At 38.1% G+C, this 19,555-nt stretch overlaps 1 protein-coding gene across 1 annotated transcript; it reads left to right on the top strand.

The window, feature by feature from the left end:
• The first annotated feature begins 1,918 nt into the window (after positions 1–1,918).
• On the top strand, positions 1,919–18,902 carry LOC113096015 (zinc finger protein 271-like). Its single transcript, XM_026261392.1, has 2 exons — positions 1,919–1,972; positions 16,039–18,902. The coding sequence occupies exon 2, from the start codon at positions 16,221–16,223 to the stop codon at positions 17,946–17,948; it is 1,728 nt and encodes a 575-aa protein (XP_026117177.1). The 5' UTR covers positions 1,919–1,972; positions 16,039–16,220; the 3' UTR covers positions 17,949–18,902.
• The last annotated feature ends 653 nt before the right edge of the window (positions 18,903–19,555 follow it).

The following is a 19,555-nucleotide window of genomic DNA, read 5'->3' as shown; positions in this document are numbered from 1 at the left end:
GTATCTGGACTGCATTTATTGACAGCCTACCAAACCCAGTGAGGATTTGAGAAAAAAATCTAATTTTTCTTATCAGACCCTCCAATTATTGGTTTTTAGGGTCAAAGTTAACAGGAAAAAACACAAATAAAGAGTATGGCAGACCATGTCAGGTTCAAGCCATTTTATTGAGCTTTTGAGACTTTGGCTCCCCGACTATGAAGTTATTAAATTTACCCCTGCAGGTCTAAGCGACAGGTGGATGTTGAGCATGAAAAACTACGCCTTGACGAGCGATGTATGTAACACTTAGGTCACAGTATTCCAACATGACTGGAGATAGCAAGATGATATTCACCATTTCTAAATGTCCGTTCAGGTTCAACAACTGGCGAGCAGTGTACCTGAGACTCATTCGGGGAGGATCCACACCAACAGCAGCCCCACAGCAGTGTAAACAGTGTACGTCGTGGGCCAGTCAACAGAATAGTAAATTCCAGTAAACCACACTCAGAGATAAAAGCAGTAATCCAGCATGTGAAGCATGACTCCACATCACGGAAGAACAGGTTTTTGACAATACATCCATGCACAAACACAGCAAGTTAAAGTTTATGATTATTTTCATCTGTTTTATACAGTATGTTTCCTAAATAAAACTGTTGTTTTACAATTTTGAGCATGTGGTAGTTTATTGAAGTTGATTGTAAAGCCATTGCTGCCAGTCATTTGATTTTTAATCTTTATAATGTACAGTGTTTATCTTAATGCAATCAGCCTCCCTGTCAATCGATCACTGGTGAATCAATGTTGAAATGCCGGCTGGGTAAGATCTTTCTTAGGTTTAGGAATTAAATTACCTTGCAGCAATGTAGGAGGTAAAGCCTTTTTTTGCAACACTCTTAGTTAAAAAGGGAGTAAGTTCATCAGTAAATAATTTGTGCCGCTCAGCTGTAAGTCGTTGTTTTTCAAACCCTTAATTGCTCTTTGTTCCTCAGGAGTAACAATGCTTTCACAAAAAAGTTCTATCACTTTAAGATAATTTACTGAGTCTAGAAATGAGGACTCTGTCTGCTCTAAATACCACGAACTATAAAGATTCATATCAAATTGGCACTGTTTGCTATTTCCTTTGGATCTTTAACAATTTTGCCATTGTTTGCCACGGATTTAGTTTTATTCTATTTTATTAGTATTTTTAATAAGACTACTTTGTCATGTTTTTTGTGCAGATCGTTTTTTTTTTACACATGACAATGATGAGATTTGTTTTCTTTTAAAAAAGTATCTGCACAAATAAATGAAGATGAATTAAAATGATTGACTTGTTTGATCAGCATTAGAGTACAAAAACGAACTAGTCAAATATTTAATTCAATATAACACAACGTTGCAGCATGTAATATAATCTATGGAAACACGTGACAGTAATATGTAGTCAACAAATCGTCTCACGAAGTAATTTTCCCTGTATTTTCCTCCTCTCGCCGCTTCTCTCTCTCTCCAGTCCAGCGTGTGGCGCTCAAACACACGTGTGTTTGTCAAACACCATCAAGCCTCAGAGGAAGAAGATTAGTTGCACAGCGCTGTCTGTTGTTTTGTTGTGGTGCTTAATACAAACTGTTAGAAAATAGAATTGATGTAAATAAAAAATATCAGGTTAGTTAATACATGTAATATTCTCATAATCATAGTCGTGTCTACGTTTTGAAGCAAGGAGAAATATATCGGGAAAAGTATCAGCTAAAGATGGTGTTTGTTAAAGAGGAGATTGAGGAGAACACGAGTGAAATAAAACACGAGGAACCAGAAACCTGGAGAATAAAAGAAGAGGAACCAGAAACCTTGATAATAAAAGAAGAGGAACCAGAAACCTGGGAAATAAAAGAAGAGGAACCAGAAACCTGGAAAATAAAACAAGATGAACCAGAAACATGGAAAATAAAAGAAGAGGAACCAGAAACCTGGAGAATAAAACACGAGGAACAAGGAGGTAACGTTAGGTCTTTATTCATATTTAATGACTGTTTGTGGTACATTAGGCAAGGCAAGTTTATTTATATAGCACATTTCGTACACAATGGTAATTCAAAGTGCTTTACATAAAAGAAAGTAAAATAATCATGAAGAAAAAATAACAAAAATAAAACAAGCAATTTTAAAACTTTTAAAATGATTAAAACATTTAAAAACAGTTAGAAAATTACTTTAAAAAAAGAAAATAAATAAAACAGTGAAAATATAGTGCAATCAGTTCGGACATTGCACAGTGCTCATTCAATAAATGCACAGCTAAACAGATTTTGAGTCTAGATTAAAATGTGACTAGTGTTTTAGCACATCTGATCTCTTCTGGAAGCTGATTCCAACTGCGGGCAGCATAGTAGCTAAAGGCGGACTCCCCTTGTTTTGTGTGAACCCTGGTATTTCTAACTGACTTGATCCTAATGATCTGAATGCTCTGTTAGGTTTATATTCAGTGAACATATATGCAATATATTTCGGTCCTAGGTCATTTAGTGACTTATATACGAGTAAAAGTACTTTAAAATCAATCCTAAATGTAACTGGAAGCCAGTGTAAGGACCTGAGGACTGGTGTGATATGCTCGGATTTTCTGGTTCTAGTCAGAATCCTGGCAGCAGTGTTCTGGATGAGCTGCAGCTGTCTAATGGTCTTTTTGGGAAGGCCAGTGAGGAGCCCATTACAATAGTCCACCCTGCTGGTGATAAAGGCATGAACAAGTTTCTCCAAGTCCTGGCTGGAAACAAAACATCTAATTCTTGCAATGTTTTTTAAATGATAGTATGCTGATTTAGTTACTGCTTTGACATGACTACTGAAACTAAGGTCTGTCTCCAGAATCACACCAAGATTCCTGACTTGATTTTTAGTTGTTTGACTCCTAGAGTCAAGGTATGCATTCACCTTGAACACTTCATCTTTGTTTCCAAATGCAATGACTTCAGTTTTTTCCTTATTTAACTGAAGATAGTTCTGGCACAACCAACTATTAATTTCATCAATGCATTGGCAGAGGGAGTCAATGGGGCTGTAGTCATTTGGAGATAAGGCTAGGTAAATCTGGGTATCATCAGCATAGCTGTGATAGGCAATTTGGTTCTTTCTCATTATTTGACTTAGGCCCCGTCCACACGGAGACAGTGCTTACCCCAATCCAATCTTTTTTTTCCTCGTCTCAAGAAATATCCGCGTCCACACGAAACCGCATAATGATGTAGAATACATGCCAGACCAGTATGCGGCGCTGTAATTCTGCCACAGAGATACACTAAAAACAGAGAAGAAGACTTGGACTATGCTCATAAACGTTGCGCGTGGTACACAAACGAACATGGAACAATACATTTATTAATCAGTGTTAATGTTAGTTAATAAAAAGACAATCGTTCAGTGTTTGTTCATGTTTTTGTTGCTGTTACGTGACGTAGAGGTGTCTGACTGGGGGGAGACGTGGGCTGATGACGTCATCGTTTCAGAAAATATATGGATTAGCCGTCCAGACGAAAACGCAAAGACGGCGTTTTCAAATTTATCCACTCTGGGACCCGGTTTCAAAAAATAACGTTTTCACCGTTTTCACCTTATGAAAACACCGGATCCGTGTGGATGAAACGCCTATCCGATAAAAAAATTGTGCGTATTCACAGAAACGCGTCTCCGTGTGGACGGGGCCTTAGTGGAAGCATATACAGGCTTAACAAGAGCGGTGCAAGAATTGAGCCTTGTGGGACTCCGCATGTCATGGACATCCACTTAGACTTATGCTCTCCTATACTCACATAATAACCTCTCCCTTCTAAGTATGATCTGAACCATTTGAGTACCATCCCAGAAAGCCCAACCCAGTTTTCCAGTCTCTCTAGTAGTATGTTATGATCGACAGTGTCAAACGCAGCACTGAGATCTAGCAATACCAGCAACGATATTTTGCCAGAGTCACAATTTAAGCGAATATCATTTATTATCTTAATGAGTGCTGTCTCTGTGCTGTGATGCGGTCGGAAACCAGATTGAAAATTGTCCCAGGTATCCATTTGAATTTAAGTATTTGTTCAGCTGATTAAAAACTACCTTTTCTATAATTTTGCCTATAAAAGGAAGATTAGATATTGGTCTAAAATTGCTCAAAATTGTGTTATCAAGATTAGTCTTTTTCAGGAGGGGCTTAACAACTGCAGTTTTTAGGGAGTTTGGAAATGTCCCAGATAGGGTTGTAACAGTATGAGATTTTCATGGTATGATAATCTTTTAAGAAAATACCGCGGTTATACGGTTTCACGATAGTAAACAATCAAAACTTTTTTTGGGGGGGGGTTGGGGTTGAACAAATGTTTGAAAGTAGGGATGCAAAATATTGATTAATTCCATAATCGATTGTCGTTTAAATTAACAATCAATTTATCTATAATTTGTTAACCATAATGCTGTAAAATGGATCTATTGCATGCAGCAGTCACTGGCATGACAGAATGTGATAAAGCCACACACACACACACACAAAACGCTTTCTCACTTGAATTAAAGGGGGCTTTAGTCTGAATAAAATGCTAGTACAAGGATTATAAAATGAATAGATGTGATTAGGATTATTTTATAAAATGAAGAGAGAGTGCCATACATTTGAGATCAATTTACTTTGTTGACTTTCCTATCCCGCACAGAGACCGCTGAACGTGCCTCTTTAAATGGTTTTGTGGTGCTCGTTGTTGTATTTTAAAACACAATTACAATGTTTTCAACTGACATTATGGCATTTGAAATAAAATAATCCCATATGTAACTGTGGTGCGCATGTGACTGCGTTGCGTATTGAGTTAACTGCTTTCATTGGCACTGCTGCAGCAAAACACTGTTGCTCACATTAATTTGATCCTGCTGGACTCTGTTCTAGAAAATGTCAGATTTAGAATTTTTGCGTTCGGGTAGGCCTAGCCTATTTGTTTTAAAAAATCAAGCAACCAGTGCATTAGGTCATGACAGCGCGTGCGTGTAGACGAAGGCGAGCGAGCGCAGCTTTGACTAGATTTATTTGGAGATTACTGCTCATGTCTCATTCGGCACAAATCCAAATGTTTCCATATTCGCAATGTATCTGAATGTTAAACTATTATTTATAATGTAAACTACTTGCACATTTGCACATACACAGAAAAGATGATCCTCTTCATATGAGCAAAAACATCCTTGGAACAGCAGAGAGGACCGGTGTACGGTCTATTTAAACTGACCAGTGTAACATTTTAAATGTTTAGTTGACTGTATTTTATTTTGATAATGAACAGACTGCGATGTAAGTTTGAATCGCCTGAATATACATGTTCTCCAGGCTCCGACGCGATCGAAACAGCTGAGACAGAGAGAGAGAAAAAAAAACACAGGGTTAGGAAAATGTTAGATGACCATGCCTCTGCCGTTCGAGATATAGCCTTCATTAATGTGGCTTAATTTGTTCTGGTTTACCGGTTTCTTTTCTTAAATCTTCTAATTTCGCAGGTTTATTTTAATTATCTTTCACTTTTAATCGCATCTCTTAGGCTACTGTGTGTGGTAAACATGAGAAGGGAAATAAAAGATTTCATGAATTAATAATTTGTTCGATTTATTCATTTGTTCCCTTATTTCAGTTAAATCATGGGTTATTTAGGGAACAAAATTAACGAAACATTAATTTGTGGCAATTGTCCATAAGTAGTAGAAACGAATTAACAAGTTGTAGGAATGAATAGTCTATCTGTCCTAAGTCCCGCAGCCCTGCAGAATGCAGTTATCTGATGAAATGACTACATTTCTATTGTTTTTCATGTTGAATGACTTTTGTGTTTTTTCTATTATAATGTACTTTTAAAGTTTAAATCACATTAAAAGCTTAATTAGTACACTGTGAATGAATGATGATACGGTCAATGTAACTCACAGCCGCTCGCACGTGTTCTGTGCATGAGCCGCACCAAGCCCAACATTACATCAGTTAACCCTTTTCAGCCTTAATCGATCATTAGCCGTGTTTCCACTATCGAGCTAAGACCGGGCGTGCTAGTGCGTGCCAGGGCCAGTCGCGTTTCCACAGTCACTTCTGGGGCTTGATCGTGCCTCGCCGGGGCTTCCTCGGGGCCAACGGCCAGGGTTTTTTGGCCCGACGAAAACCTTGGGCCAAAGCGGGCCAGCTGGGGCTAGAGGAGGGGTTACGAACAAAGGCAGAGTTTCTCCGTGTCTAGAGAGCGTCAGCGCGGATCATTTCAGAAAGATAACAGCTTTAACACCAGCATTAAAGACGTTTTAAAATCAGTTGACCTCAAAACTCACTCTTAGTTAGCAGCAAGTGTTTGAAATAACTTGATCCGATGTGGATTATAATCACTAAACAAGGCAGAAATATTTATAAGTGATGTAAAAGACTATGCACGCTTAACATTAACGTTACCATAGTGAACATGTTAAATATGACTGCTTGGAGAAATCAGACGTCAGCTTCTTATTCTCTATCACAATTGTGTATTTATTAAGTAACATTTTATCTGTCGTCTCGTTTCAAGAGTTTAGCTCCACGTTGCATATCATCAAAATATAATAGTGATTTTTGTTCGGGAGCTTTTATAAAAATAGCGAGTCTGCGCTGCGGATCATTTCAGAAAGATAACAGCTTTAACACCAGCATTAAACACTTTTTTAAATAAGTCGAGCTCAAAACTCTCTTTCAGTCAGAAGCGAGTGTTTGAAATAACTTGATCCAATGTGGATTATAATCACTAAATAAGGCAGAAATATAAGCGATGAAAAAGATATGCACGCTAAACATGTTACCATAGTAAACATGGCAAATATGACCGCTTGAAGAAATCAGACGTCAGCTTCTTATTCTCTATCACAATCGTGTATTTATTAAGTAACTTATATTATCTGTCACAAGCCTCGTCTCGAGAGTTTATCTCACGTTGCCTATCATAAAAGAATATAGCCTAATAATGTTTTTTGTTCGGGAGCTTTTATAAAAATAGAGATATCATTCATTCTAAATATGACGGCTATACTGTGGCTAATAAACAGAAACAGACTCGACTGTATAAGCAGGCTATTTTCATAAGCATTAAAAATAAATAAATAAATAAAATAGAAATAAGTGTGTTTATGTGTGATTAATTTTGCATGACGTTGTTCTGAGAGGCATGTAAAGGGCGTGTTTTAGTGACGTGCAGCGGTGCTTCAAGCTCCACTGTGGAAACCCTGCGCTATTCTGGCCTCGTGCTACTGGCCCGGGGCTATGAGCCCCGCCCGGCCCGCTTTAAGCCCTGGCTCGCACTGGCCCGACAGTGGAAATGCAGCTAATCTCTTATTGACAATTATTTGAAAGCATGTTTTTATTCAAATTTCATTAATCAAAAACAAGAAAATTTTACCATTGATTATTTATTAGTTTAATAACTTATATTTATCATTAATAAAATAATAATTAGCTAGCTGTAAATTCATTGTCATGACTGGATTCTGTGCTTCACTACGCATCACAGAAATCATAATGCATTAACCTTAAATTATAAATGGGACACAGCTGTATCTGCACGGGATGATGATTTTCTGAATAGGTAAACATGTTCGATGCGCTTGCTCATTTTGCAGCCGCTTTCCGACCACAGTTTTTGCAAGCTGTGTCTACCTTCAAGGACAAATAAGCATTCGTCTTTTCTATACAAAAAGTATTCCCATAGGCCTACTAGTGCCAATTTTAACTCATATTTTGACGTGGGATTGAGATTAGAGATAATGGCCTCTGTCTCTGATGTTGTCTCCGCTGTAAGTGTGGGTGAAGCAATAGAACAGTTAAAAGGCCATTCACGTATTGCGTCCTTTGCGCGCTCAAGTTCGTTATTTCAAATGTAGCAAACGCACTCATTTTTTCCAGGCGCCTCTGCACCGCAGCGAGTTAAAAACATCTCAACTTTTCATAATGCCGCGAGCGCACCGCAGGTCATGTTCCTCACCTTTCCCTTAACAACATTGAAAGCTCAGCCAAGATGAAGGAACAGCTGATCATAGCTGTATGTGGATAGCCATTTTTAAATAGATATAGTAGCAGAGCGACTGCAAGCAATTTTTAGTGTTGCAAATTCATTTATCCATGGCTGAAATTTCCACTTCTTCATGGAGAGAGCGGGTCATTGTTGCTTAGCAATGGCAGATGCCTCAAGAGCGCTAGTGCCAGAAGGCTTTGGGACAAAATCAGAAAGCAGCATGTCTAACATTTTCCACGTGTTTCAGGCGCGATATATGAACTGCCCCTTAGGTGGAACGTTGTTGCCTAGGCGCAGGTGAGATTCTGTGTTTGTTATTTTCTCTCAATGTCGTAGATAAGCAAATGTACACGGTACGATAATCGTACATGTTTATATTGCGGTATATCGTCATACCGGTATATCGTTACAACCCTAATAAGAATAATTTAAGAATAACAAGAAAAAAAAAAAAAGATTTAACTTGTTTACCAGTTACAGAAAATCCAGAGATTGCTAGAAATGCAGCATTTACAATGAATTATGATACAAATAAGTGCAGATGTGCTGATGGCCACTTAGACAGATGGTAATAACACAAATGTGCCATAAAGTAAATAATCCACTCTCTCTATTCATATAGACACATTCACTTTGATAGCCGTGATTAGGGCTGGGTAAAAAAAAATATTTTTCGATTAATTGTTTTTTCAAATGTTGTCAATTCAAAATCTATTCTCAAAGGCCATGAATTGATTTTTTTCCATATTTATTTCCGAAGACATTGAACGCAAGATTAGCGTTAATCTAATTACAAATCTTCTCCACTAGATGTCACCCTCTTATGTGCCTTGTGCGATGTTACCAATGAACCTGTCATTCATTCATTCAGTTTAAAGCAGTGGTTCTCAACCTGCGGCCGTCACGAATTCAAATGTGGCCCACCATATGCTGAACACAAACACACAAACACAACTTTTGAAACTCACTTGAAGAAGTTCAAGCAAATGGAAACACCATATACTACGCAGCAATCATCCTTAATTGAAGAAATGTGGCAAAACATCTCTGGAGAAAACCTCATATTATTAAATTCGAAAGTGCTTTCCATATTTGGATACACATAGGCTATTTGTGAACGCACAGTTTCTGCAATGTCGCGCGTCAAGTCATGCTCCCGTGCGCGTCTTACAGTCGCATCTTAAAGCCTCTTATACTTTCCGCGAGTCCGCTATGGACCGCTAGGTAGGCGTGACGTAAAAATCGTCATCGGAGAGTGTGTGGAGAGGCTCTGAGCAGACGATAACGCGGACAGGTGCGTGTGGTCCGTAGTCTTCAAAAGCACAATTGCACGTGTTTTGACAGTGTGAACAAGTCCATTGCCAATTGAACCTGTGCAATCCGTCAATAAAGAATATAAAGACAGCGATGTGCAATGATTCTGGGCAATTGTTTGTTCACGTGTTTGTTGCAGAGCGGACAAGCATGCGCTTTCTGAAGTATAAATAGAAGAAGTCCCTGTCAACGCCGGTCTGCGTCCGGATTGCTCATGCGGAAAGTATAATACAGGCTTTACAATCGCAACTTCATTGTGCTGTTACTACATCGAGCCGAATTTCACAAAATTGTTCAGCTCCCAACAGAATCATGTGTAGTAGAATTATTTATTTATATCAATGAATCTAATCGATTAGATATCATAATATTTAGTCTATAATATTATAAATCAGTTTGGGTTGTATTGGTGACTTAATGTGCGCACGGCCCGCGAGAAAAAAGGTTGAGAACCGATGGCTTAAAGGGTTTCAGGTGCTTTGTCGACGATGATGCCACCTTCAGATAAAAAGTCAGAGGTATGGAAGCATTTTAGATGTCGTAAGCAAGACGCCGACGATAGTGTTGTGGACAAGAACAAAGCATTTTTCATCCTGCATTAAACTTGTATTTGTTTAACATAATTGTATGCATTTGAAAATTAGAGCCAGGTTCTGTTTTAATGTAGGCTACCCAAGTGTACCTAAAATAAAATAGTTTAATATACAGGTTTGTGGCTCTTAAAGGGTAAGTTCACCCAAAAATGAAAATTATGTCATTAATAACTCACCCTTATGCTGTTCCAAACATGTAAGACCCTCTTTTATCTTCGGAACAGAGTTTAAGATATTTTAGATTTAGTCAGAGAGCTCTCAGTCCCTCCATTTAAGCTGTGAGTACGGTATACTGTCCATGTCCAGAAAGGTAAGAAAAACACCATCAAAGTAGTCCATGTGACATCAGAAGGTACGTTGGAATTTTTTGAAGCATCGAAAATACATTTTGGTCCAAAAATAGCAAAAACGACGACTTTATTCAGCATTGTCTTCTCTTCCGTGTCTGTTGTGAGAGAGAGTTCAAAACAAAGCAGTCTGGATATCCGGTTCGCGAACGAATCATTCAGTTCACCAAATCAAACGGAATCGTTTTAAATGGATCGCATCTCTAATACGCATTAATCCACAAATGACTTAAGCTGTTAACTTTTTTAATGTGGCTGACACTCCCTCTGAGTTCAAACAAACCAATATCCCGGAGTAATTCATGTACTCAAACAGTACATTGCCACCGCAAACATCCAATAGGAAAAATCTACTGCAGTAGCCACCGTTCCACCTGAAGATGGCAGCACTCAGATGTTTTTACACCATATATTGTAGAATTAAAACACTTTATACTCAAATGCCAAAAAAGTTACTTGAATCAATGAACAGCACTAATAAAGCCCCATTCTTACAGATCATTAATTAAAAAAGTTGGTCTAGATTTTAGTTACTCTTTAACGTCATAAATGTGACTCATTTTCATGTATAACATTTCATGCATGCACAGGTTTAAAGAAGCTTTAATCGCCTTTTTTGTAACTTCATGCCTTAACTGACTTGCATGCTCATAGTATCTCAATTTGATATAAAAAGATACAGGCTACGTCATGTGCCAGCACCTTTGTGTGTGCAATGGAAGAGCATGTGCTTCGAGCACAGTAGTTAGCATGCTCGTTTGACTCGTGCCTGGCGCTGAAGTGCAGTTGACCAGTTGCTTCATTGCAGTTTGGTACGGCAGAAATACATTCATTTTCAATAAAATGCTGTGCAGTGAATGCATGCTGAAATTATAGGCTTAGGCCACGTTACCTTGTTTCAGCAATGCTTGGTGAAACAGCATGGAGTGGATGTTTTCGGTTCAGATGCTGAATCATTGGAGTCAAACTGCTGTGGAATGCCAGGTTTACTTTGCAGTAGACACATTGCACCTTGTTCTCTTCTTTTTTAAGAATGTAATGATCCCAAACTTTAGACATTCTCTGCCATTTATGGACATCTTTACTCTCCGCCATCGTGCCAAATGAATTCAAAATATATGACGCGCTATGGTGTGCTTCCTGAACATTGAACAACTGTTCCTGTAAATCAGATCCCTGCGCATATAGTGCACGTCATAGGAATATTTTGAGGCTTTGATGCAGAGTTTTTGTCTCGAGGAACTTTTGTAATCCAATTCAGTTGCAACCTGAATTCTGGAAATGTTGGGACGTATTTTCAATATTTGAATAAAATGAAAACCTAAAAGATTTTTAAATCGCACAAGCCAATATTTCATAGAACATTCAGAACAAAACAAATGTTTAATCAAATAAATTGTACATGTATCCACTAAATTTCATTTCCAGTGTGATGCCTGCTACAGGTCTCAAAATCAGTAATCAAAAAATTAGTTTCTATTTTCAATTCAGCTTAAAACGATTATGATAATACAATGATCAAGATAAAACGATTGTGCCCAATCCTCCCCCTTTCCAGTGATGCGCTTTCGCTTCTTCATAAAAGATTTTTAACTTAAATCGATGCAGTCTGTCAGTCACATAATGGAAGTCATTAGGACCCATGGCTTTAAGAGTAAAAAAAAAACACACAGAAAAGCAAATTTAACCCTACGGCTTGTGACGATACATTGATGTATAAAGACACAAAACGATCAGTCAGTGCAACTATCTTGAATCTACAACAGACGGTGCGTCTTCTTGCTTTACAGTGGATCGCAGACTTATCTGTGTATTACCGCCATCTACAGGTCCTTCTCAAAAATTAGCATATTGTCAAAAAGTTCCATAATGTAATGATGTTTAAAATTAAACTTTCATATATTTTAGATTCATTGCACACCAACTGAAATATTTCAGGTCTTTTATTGTTTTAATACTGATGATTTTGGCATACAGCTCATGAAAACCCAAAATTCCTATCTCAAACAATTAACATATTTCATCCGGCCAATAAAAGAAAGGTGTTTTTAATACAAAAGTCAACCTTCAAATAATTATGTTCAGTTATGCACTCAATACTTGGTCGGGAATCCTTTTGCAGAAATGACTGCTTCAATGCGGCGTGGCATGGAGGCAATCAGCCTGTGGCACTGCTGAGGTGTTATGGAGGCCCAGGATGCTTCGATTGCGGCCTTAAGCTCATCCAGAGTGTTGGGTCTTGCATCTCTCAACTTTCTCTTCACAATATCCCACAGATTCTCTATGGGGTTCAGGTCAGGAGAGTTGGTAGGCCAATTGAGCACAGTAATACCTTGGTCAGTAAACCATTTACCAGTGGTTTTGGCACTGTGAGCAGGTGCCAGGTCGTGCTGAAAAATGAAATCTTCATTTCCATAAAGCTTTTCAGCAGATGGAAGCATGAAGTGCTCCAAAATCTCCTGATAGCTAGCTGCATTGACCCTGCCCTTGATAAAACACAGTGGACCAACACCAGCAGCTGACATGGCACCCCAGACCATCACTGACTGTGGGTACTTGACACTGGACTTCAGGTATTTTGGCATTTCCTTCTCCCCAGTCTTCCTCCAGACTCTGGCACCTTGATTTCCTAATGACATGCAAAATTTGTCCAAAAGTCCAGTGCTGCTTCTCTGTAGCCCAGGTCAGGCGCTTCTGCCGCTGTTTCTGGTTCAAAAGTGGCTTGACCTGGGGAATGCGGCACCTGTAGCCCACTTCCTGCACACGCCTGTGCACGTGGCTCTGGATGTTTCTACTCCAGACTCAGTCCACTGCTTCCGCAGGTCCCCCAAGGTCTGGAATCGGTCCTTCTCCACAATCTTCCTCAGGGTCCGGACACCTCTTCTCGTTGTGCAGCGTTTTTTTGCCACACTTTCTCCTTCCCACAGACTTCCCACTGAGGTACCTTGATACAGCACTCTGGGAACAGCCTATTCGTTCAGAAATTTCTTTCTGTGTCTTACCCTCTCGCTTGAGGGTGTCAATGATGGCCTTCTGGACAGCAGTCAGGTCGGCAGTCTTACCCATGATTGCGGTTTTGAGTAATGAACCAGGCTGGGAGTTTTTAAAAGCCTCAGGAATCTTTTGCAGGTGTTTGGAGTTAATTAGTTGATTCAGATGAATAGGTTAATAGCTCGTTTAGAGAACCTTTTCCTGATATGCTAATTTTTTGAGATAGGAATTTTAGGTTTTCATGAGCTGTAAGCCAAAATCATCAGTATTAAAACAATAAAAGACCTGAAATATTTCAGTTGGTGTGCAATGAATCTAAAATATATGAAAGTTTAATTTTTATCATTACATTATGGAAAATAATGAACTTTATCACAATATGCTAATTTTTTTAGAAGGACCTGTGTATATATATAATGTGTGTGTGTGTATATATATATATATATATATATATATATATATATATATATATATATATATATATATATAATATTGTAGTAGTTTTTGGGGGGTTATTACTTTCCTGTAAAGATATCTATATATAGCGTATATCGAGATATAGAAAAATATATCGGGATATATTTTTTGCTCTGTATCACCCAGCCCTATGCCATGTCATCTGCTGGTGTTGGTCCACTCTTTTTTCTGAGGTCCAAGGTCAACCCTGCCGTGTACCAGGAAGTTTTAGAGCACTTCATGCTTCCTGCCACTAACCAACTTTATGGAGATGTAGATTTAATTTTCCAACAGGACTTGACACCTGCACACAGTGCCAAAGCTACCAGTACCTGGTTTTAAGGACCATGGTATCCCTGTATTTAATTGGCATCCAACTCACCTGACCTTAACCCCGTACAAAAGCTATTGGGTATTGTGAAGAGGAAGATGCGATATGCAAATCCCAAAAATGCAGAGAGCAACCTGGGCTCTCATAACACCTGAGCAGTGCCACAGACTGATCGACTCCATGCCACGCCGCATTGCTGCAGCAATTCAAGCAAAAGGAGCCCCAACTAAGTATTGAGTGCTGTACATGCTCATATTTTTCAGTTGGCCAAGATTTCTAAAAATCCTTTCTCTGTATTGGTCTTAAGTAATATTCATATTTTCTGAGATACTGAATTTAGAAATTTCCTTAGTTGTCAATTATAATCATCAAAATAAAAAAAAAAAAACATTTGAAATATATCAGCCTGTGTGGAATGAATGAATATAATATACAAGTTTCACATTTTGAATGGAATTAGTGAAATCAACTTTTTGATGATATTATAATTATATGACCAGCACCTGCATAATCCATGGATGCAACATTTTCATTGTGTTATAAATCATCATACTCTTAAAAGATATAACCACAAATAAGTAAATATAATATATGGCATAAAATGTCACTTTGTTTTTTGTTTTGTTTTTTGTTTTCATTAATATGAGTTTCCTATCCTGTATATGGTCCCCCAGTGGCTAGAAATTTTGATAGGTGTAAAACAAGCCCTGGGTCTACTCAATGCTCATCACTGCAGCCTTTCATGTGATTGGAAAAGAGTATTATAATAATTATATAATCAACACTTTCATGATTCGTTAATCTCGACAGCTGTAATAGTAAAAAAAAAAAACATAATAAAAGTATTTGAGAAAGGGTTACAGATGTAATACGCATTTTAAATGCAAAGATTTCAGCCAATCACAACTGTTGCCGTTTACTTTGAGTCTCACAGCAGACACGCCCCTTCAAACAGAGCATTCAAGCCTGAGGACTAAATATATAAAATAATATAAAAATGCCTTTTATTTCTAAATTTTAAATGTAAAAGACAAACTAACAATATAAGCACATATTATAATGCATTATGCATTCATTAAAATGTCTTAAGAATACCCTTGTAATGTGTTATAAATACACGCTTCATAGAAAGTGTTATCGTTATATTTATATAGTGCTTTTCTGGGTACTCAAAGTGCTTTATATGAAAGGGGGAATCTCCTCGTCCACCACCAGTGTTCAGCGTCCACCTGGATGATGCGACAGAAGCCATATTGTGGTAGAACGCCCAAAAAACACAACAACTTATTGGTGGAGAGGAGAAAGAGTGAAGCCAATCAATGTATGGGGATGATTAGGAGGCCATGATGGTCAGAGGCCAATGGGGAAATTGGGGTAGAAGATTAAAAAAAAAAAAAAAAGTGAAGTGACATTCAGCCAAGTATGGTGACCCATACTCAGAATTTGTGCTCTGCATTTTAACCCATCCGAAATGCACACACACACTGTGAGCACACACCCGGAGCAGTGGGCAGCCAATTATGCTGCGGCGCCCGGGGAGCAGTTGGGGGTTCGATGCCTTGCTCAAGGGCACCTAAGTCGTGGTATTGAAGGTGGAGAGAGAACTGTATATGCACTACCCCCACCCACAATTCCGTCCGGCCCGAGACTAGAACCCACAACCCTTCGATTGGGAGTCCAACCCTGTAACCATTAGGCCACGACTTCCCCACAACTACGACTTCTACTGGCAGTTATAAAGTTTCAAGTAGTTTTAGAGCCAATCTTTAGAATAAAAATGGAGCCAATTTTTTTTCAACAAAAAGTATGTTGTATTAATGTTGTAGTTGATGAAACATATTGAATAGTTCTCCTTGTAGAAACATGGTGTTTGTGTATGTAATGTTTTTAAAAATATATTTTTATATTTGCAGGAAGGTTTAGTTTATAAAATTGTATCAGAAAGAACAAACTTTTTCAAATTACTGACAAGTGAACTGTTTTTGCTTTTATTTCAGAGTTTATTGATGAAGGTGAGGAGAACAAAAAATGGAGTGAAGTTGAGGAAAAAACTGGAGAAAAACCTTTGAGTTGCTCTCAAACCAAACAGAAAGATCTAAAGAAAAGCAGAGCCAAGAAAACTTTCACATGTAATCAATGTGGAAATAGTTTTGCACACTTAACAACCCTTAAGAGACATATGAGAATCCACACTGGAGAAAAACCTTATAAGTGTTCACACTGTGACAAGAGATTCAGATACTCATCGCATCTAAAAACACATAAGATGTTCCACAATGGAGAAAAACCTTATAAGTGTTCACACTGTGACAAGACATTCAGATACCCATCGCATCTAAAAACACATGAGATGTTCCACACCGGAGAAAAACCTTATAAGTGTTCACACTGTGACAAGAGATTCAATGGGTCAAAAGACCTGAAAACACATGATAGGATCCACACTGGAGAGAAGCCTTTTAAGTGTTCACACTGTGACAAGAGATTCAATAGGTCAACAGACCTGATAACACATGAGAGGATCCACACTGGAGAGAAACCTTACGAGTGTTCCCTTTGTGACAAGAGATTCAAACAGTCGTCACATCTAAAAAAACATGAGAGGATCCACACTGGAGAGAAATCTTATAAGTGTTCACATTGTGACAGGGGATTCAATAGGTCAACAGACCTGAAAACACATGAGAGGATCCACACTGGAGAGAAGCCTTATAATTGTTCACATTGTGACAGGAGATTCAATAGGTCAACAGACCTGATAACACACGAGAGGATCCACACTGGAGAGAAACCTTACAAGTGTTCACATTGTGACAAGAGATTCAAACAGTCGTCACATCTAAAAACACATGAGAGGACCCACACCGGAGAGAAACCTAATAAGTGTTCACATTGTGACAAGAGATTCAGTAGGTTAGTAGACCTGAAAACACATGAGAGGACCCACACTGGAGAGAAACCTTATAACTGTTCACACTGTGACAAGAGATTCAATAGTTCATCAAGTCTGAAAATACATGAGAGGTTCCACACTGGAGAGAAATTGTACACATGTAATCAGTGCGAGAAGTGTTTCACACGCTCATTACAACTTAAGGATCACATGAACATCCACACTGGAGAGAAACCTTATATGTGTTCACACTGTGAAAAGAGATTCAATAATTCATCAAGTCTGAAAATGCACGAGAGGCTCCACACTGGAGAGAAACTGTACACATGTAATCAGTGTGAGAAGTGTTTCACACGCTCATCAAATCTTAAGAATCACATGAACATCCACATTGGAAAGAAACTGTTCTCATGTGATCAGTGTAATAAAACATTTTTGACGGCTTCAGACCTGAAGAAACACCTGACAGTTCATACAAAGGAGACGCCATATTCATGTTATTTGTGTGGAGAGAGTTTTTCACATTTTTCAATTTTGAAAATACATCAGAAAACACATACTGGTGTAAAAAAGCACAAGTGCTCTGAGTGTGAAAACACTTATACTTCAGCGGGTGGTTTAAAACAGCATGAGAGGATCCACACTGGAGAAAAACCTTATGAGTGTTCACACTGTGACAAGAGATTCAATCATTCAACACATCTGAAAACACATGAGAGGATCCACACTGGGGAAAAACCTTATAAGTGTTCACACTGTGACAAGAGATTCAGTCAGTCAGTACACCTGAAAATGCATGAGATGACCCACACTGGAGAGAAACCTTATAAGTGTGCATACTGTGACAATAGTTTCAGTCAGTCGTCAAACCTGAAAACACACGAGAGGATCCACACTGGAGAGAAACCTTATCACTGCACTGAATGTGGGAAGCACTTCAGTCATTCATCTGCTCTACACATACATGCAAAAAACTATCACCGTAAGGCCCCTTACAAACAGAGATGCATTTAGATGTACATGTACAAATTTTGTATCCTCTTGGTGTGTCCTCTAGAGGGATTCTGCGTTTTGGCAGCATGAAACTGCTAATTTTTCTTAACAGGTCCCAGAGTGGATCAATCTGAAAATGACACCTTTTGCATTTTTGTGTGTAAAGCCAATCAAAATATTTTGTGAAACAATGAAGTAGGGGTGTGTGATATGGTAATTTTTGATTATTAACAATAATAATGCGTTTGCACTCTGCTTTTGAAGAAATGTTGTAGTATCATGCTACAGTGTACATTGTCAGCTGCAGTTCTTAGGGTTGCCACCCGTCCCTTAAAATATGGAATCGTCCCATATTTGAGAATAAAGTAGCGCGTTCCTTTTTGAATCGATACGGGACGGGGTTTGTCCCGTATTTTCGGTGTTGTCTTCATTGCAGCATCTCATGCAGATCATCCCACAGGCATTCTGTGAAGACTTGTCCTATTCTGCCCCTGATTGAGTAATACTCACTGCCATCGGTGGATTGATTGGTCTGTTTCAGGTTCACGGCCAATCTGAGTCAGAGGAGGGCGGGTCTCTTGTCAGAGAGTCGATTTGAAAGAATGGAGGAGGCTGATCAAGATACGCCCCCAGCGTCCAGAGCTGAAACGAAAGCGGATGCAAAGGACCGACAAAATTGGGAAGAATCAAATCCTTGGCTGGAAAGTGTGTAAAGCACAATTTGTCGGCGAGGGTTCTCTGTTTCGCACGGTGGCTTGTCAGATGTGTGACAGCATGCCTCGGGAGAACAACATTCATACACTTTACAATAAGGTTCATTTATTAAACATTAGTGGATTAACTAACATGCACTAACAATGAGTAAGCAATACATTTGTTACAGTTATTAATCTTTGTTAATGTTAGTTAATAGAAATAAATCTGTTCATTGTTTGTTGATGTTAGTTCAGTGCATTAACTAATATTAACAAGATTTTAATAAAGTATTAATTAATGTGGGAATTAACATGAACAAAGATGAACAATTGCTGTATAAGTGCAGATCATCATTAGTTAATGTTAATTAATGTAGTTAATCAAATAAAGAAGTGAAGTCTGCACACTGAGAACTACTGCTCCAGAGGAATTTAATTAAGCTCAAGCAACGTTGCGACCTTCAGGTCTTCATCAGGCACAATTAATGTAGTTAACTAATGAACCTTATTATAAAGTGTTACCGATTTGTTTATTACGATTAAGGTGTACAGTCAGACCCATAAGCATTATTTTAATAAGAGATAAGATAGATATATTTAATAATAAAAATATATTGCCTAATTGAAGCAAATAAACAACTAATTTAAATGATTGCATTCTTCAATAGGCTACTGTAGAATTAACAATATATAAAATAGATTAACTTACCAATAATAATAAATAATAAAAAATTTTTTTTAAATGTTAGTAGACTGGTTATATATTATGTGGTTTCACTGTTTGGATGGTTTTGTCTGCAAACAATGACAAATATTTGATCAAAAATCTGTTCACGGCACCTTATACAATTATTAAAGTTCATAAGCAATTAATATTTTTATGAAAACATTTTAAGTTGTGATTTACCACCACTGGCACATCATCGGACCTGT

Source organism: Carassius auratus, unplaced genomic scaffold (genome assembly GCF_003368295.1).
Source record: "Carassius auratus strain Wakin unplaced genomic scaffold, ASM336829v1 scaf_tig00215844, whole genome shotgun sequence".
Lineage (NCBI taxonomy): Eukaryota > Metazoa > Chordata > Actinopteri > Cypriniformes > Cyprinidae > Carassius > Carassius auratus.
Note: the sequence above shows the minus strand (reverse complement) of the source record. Positions and strands in the feature narration are given on the sequence as shown.

Coding starts and splice junctions, on each gene's coding strand:
- LOC113096015 (XM_026261392.1), top strand. CDS start 16,221: ATGAGAATCCACACTGGAGAAAAACCTTATAAGTGTTCACACTGTGAC.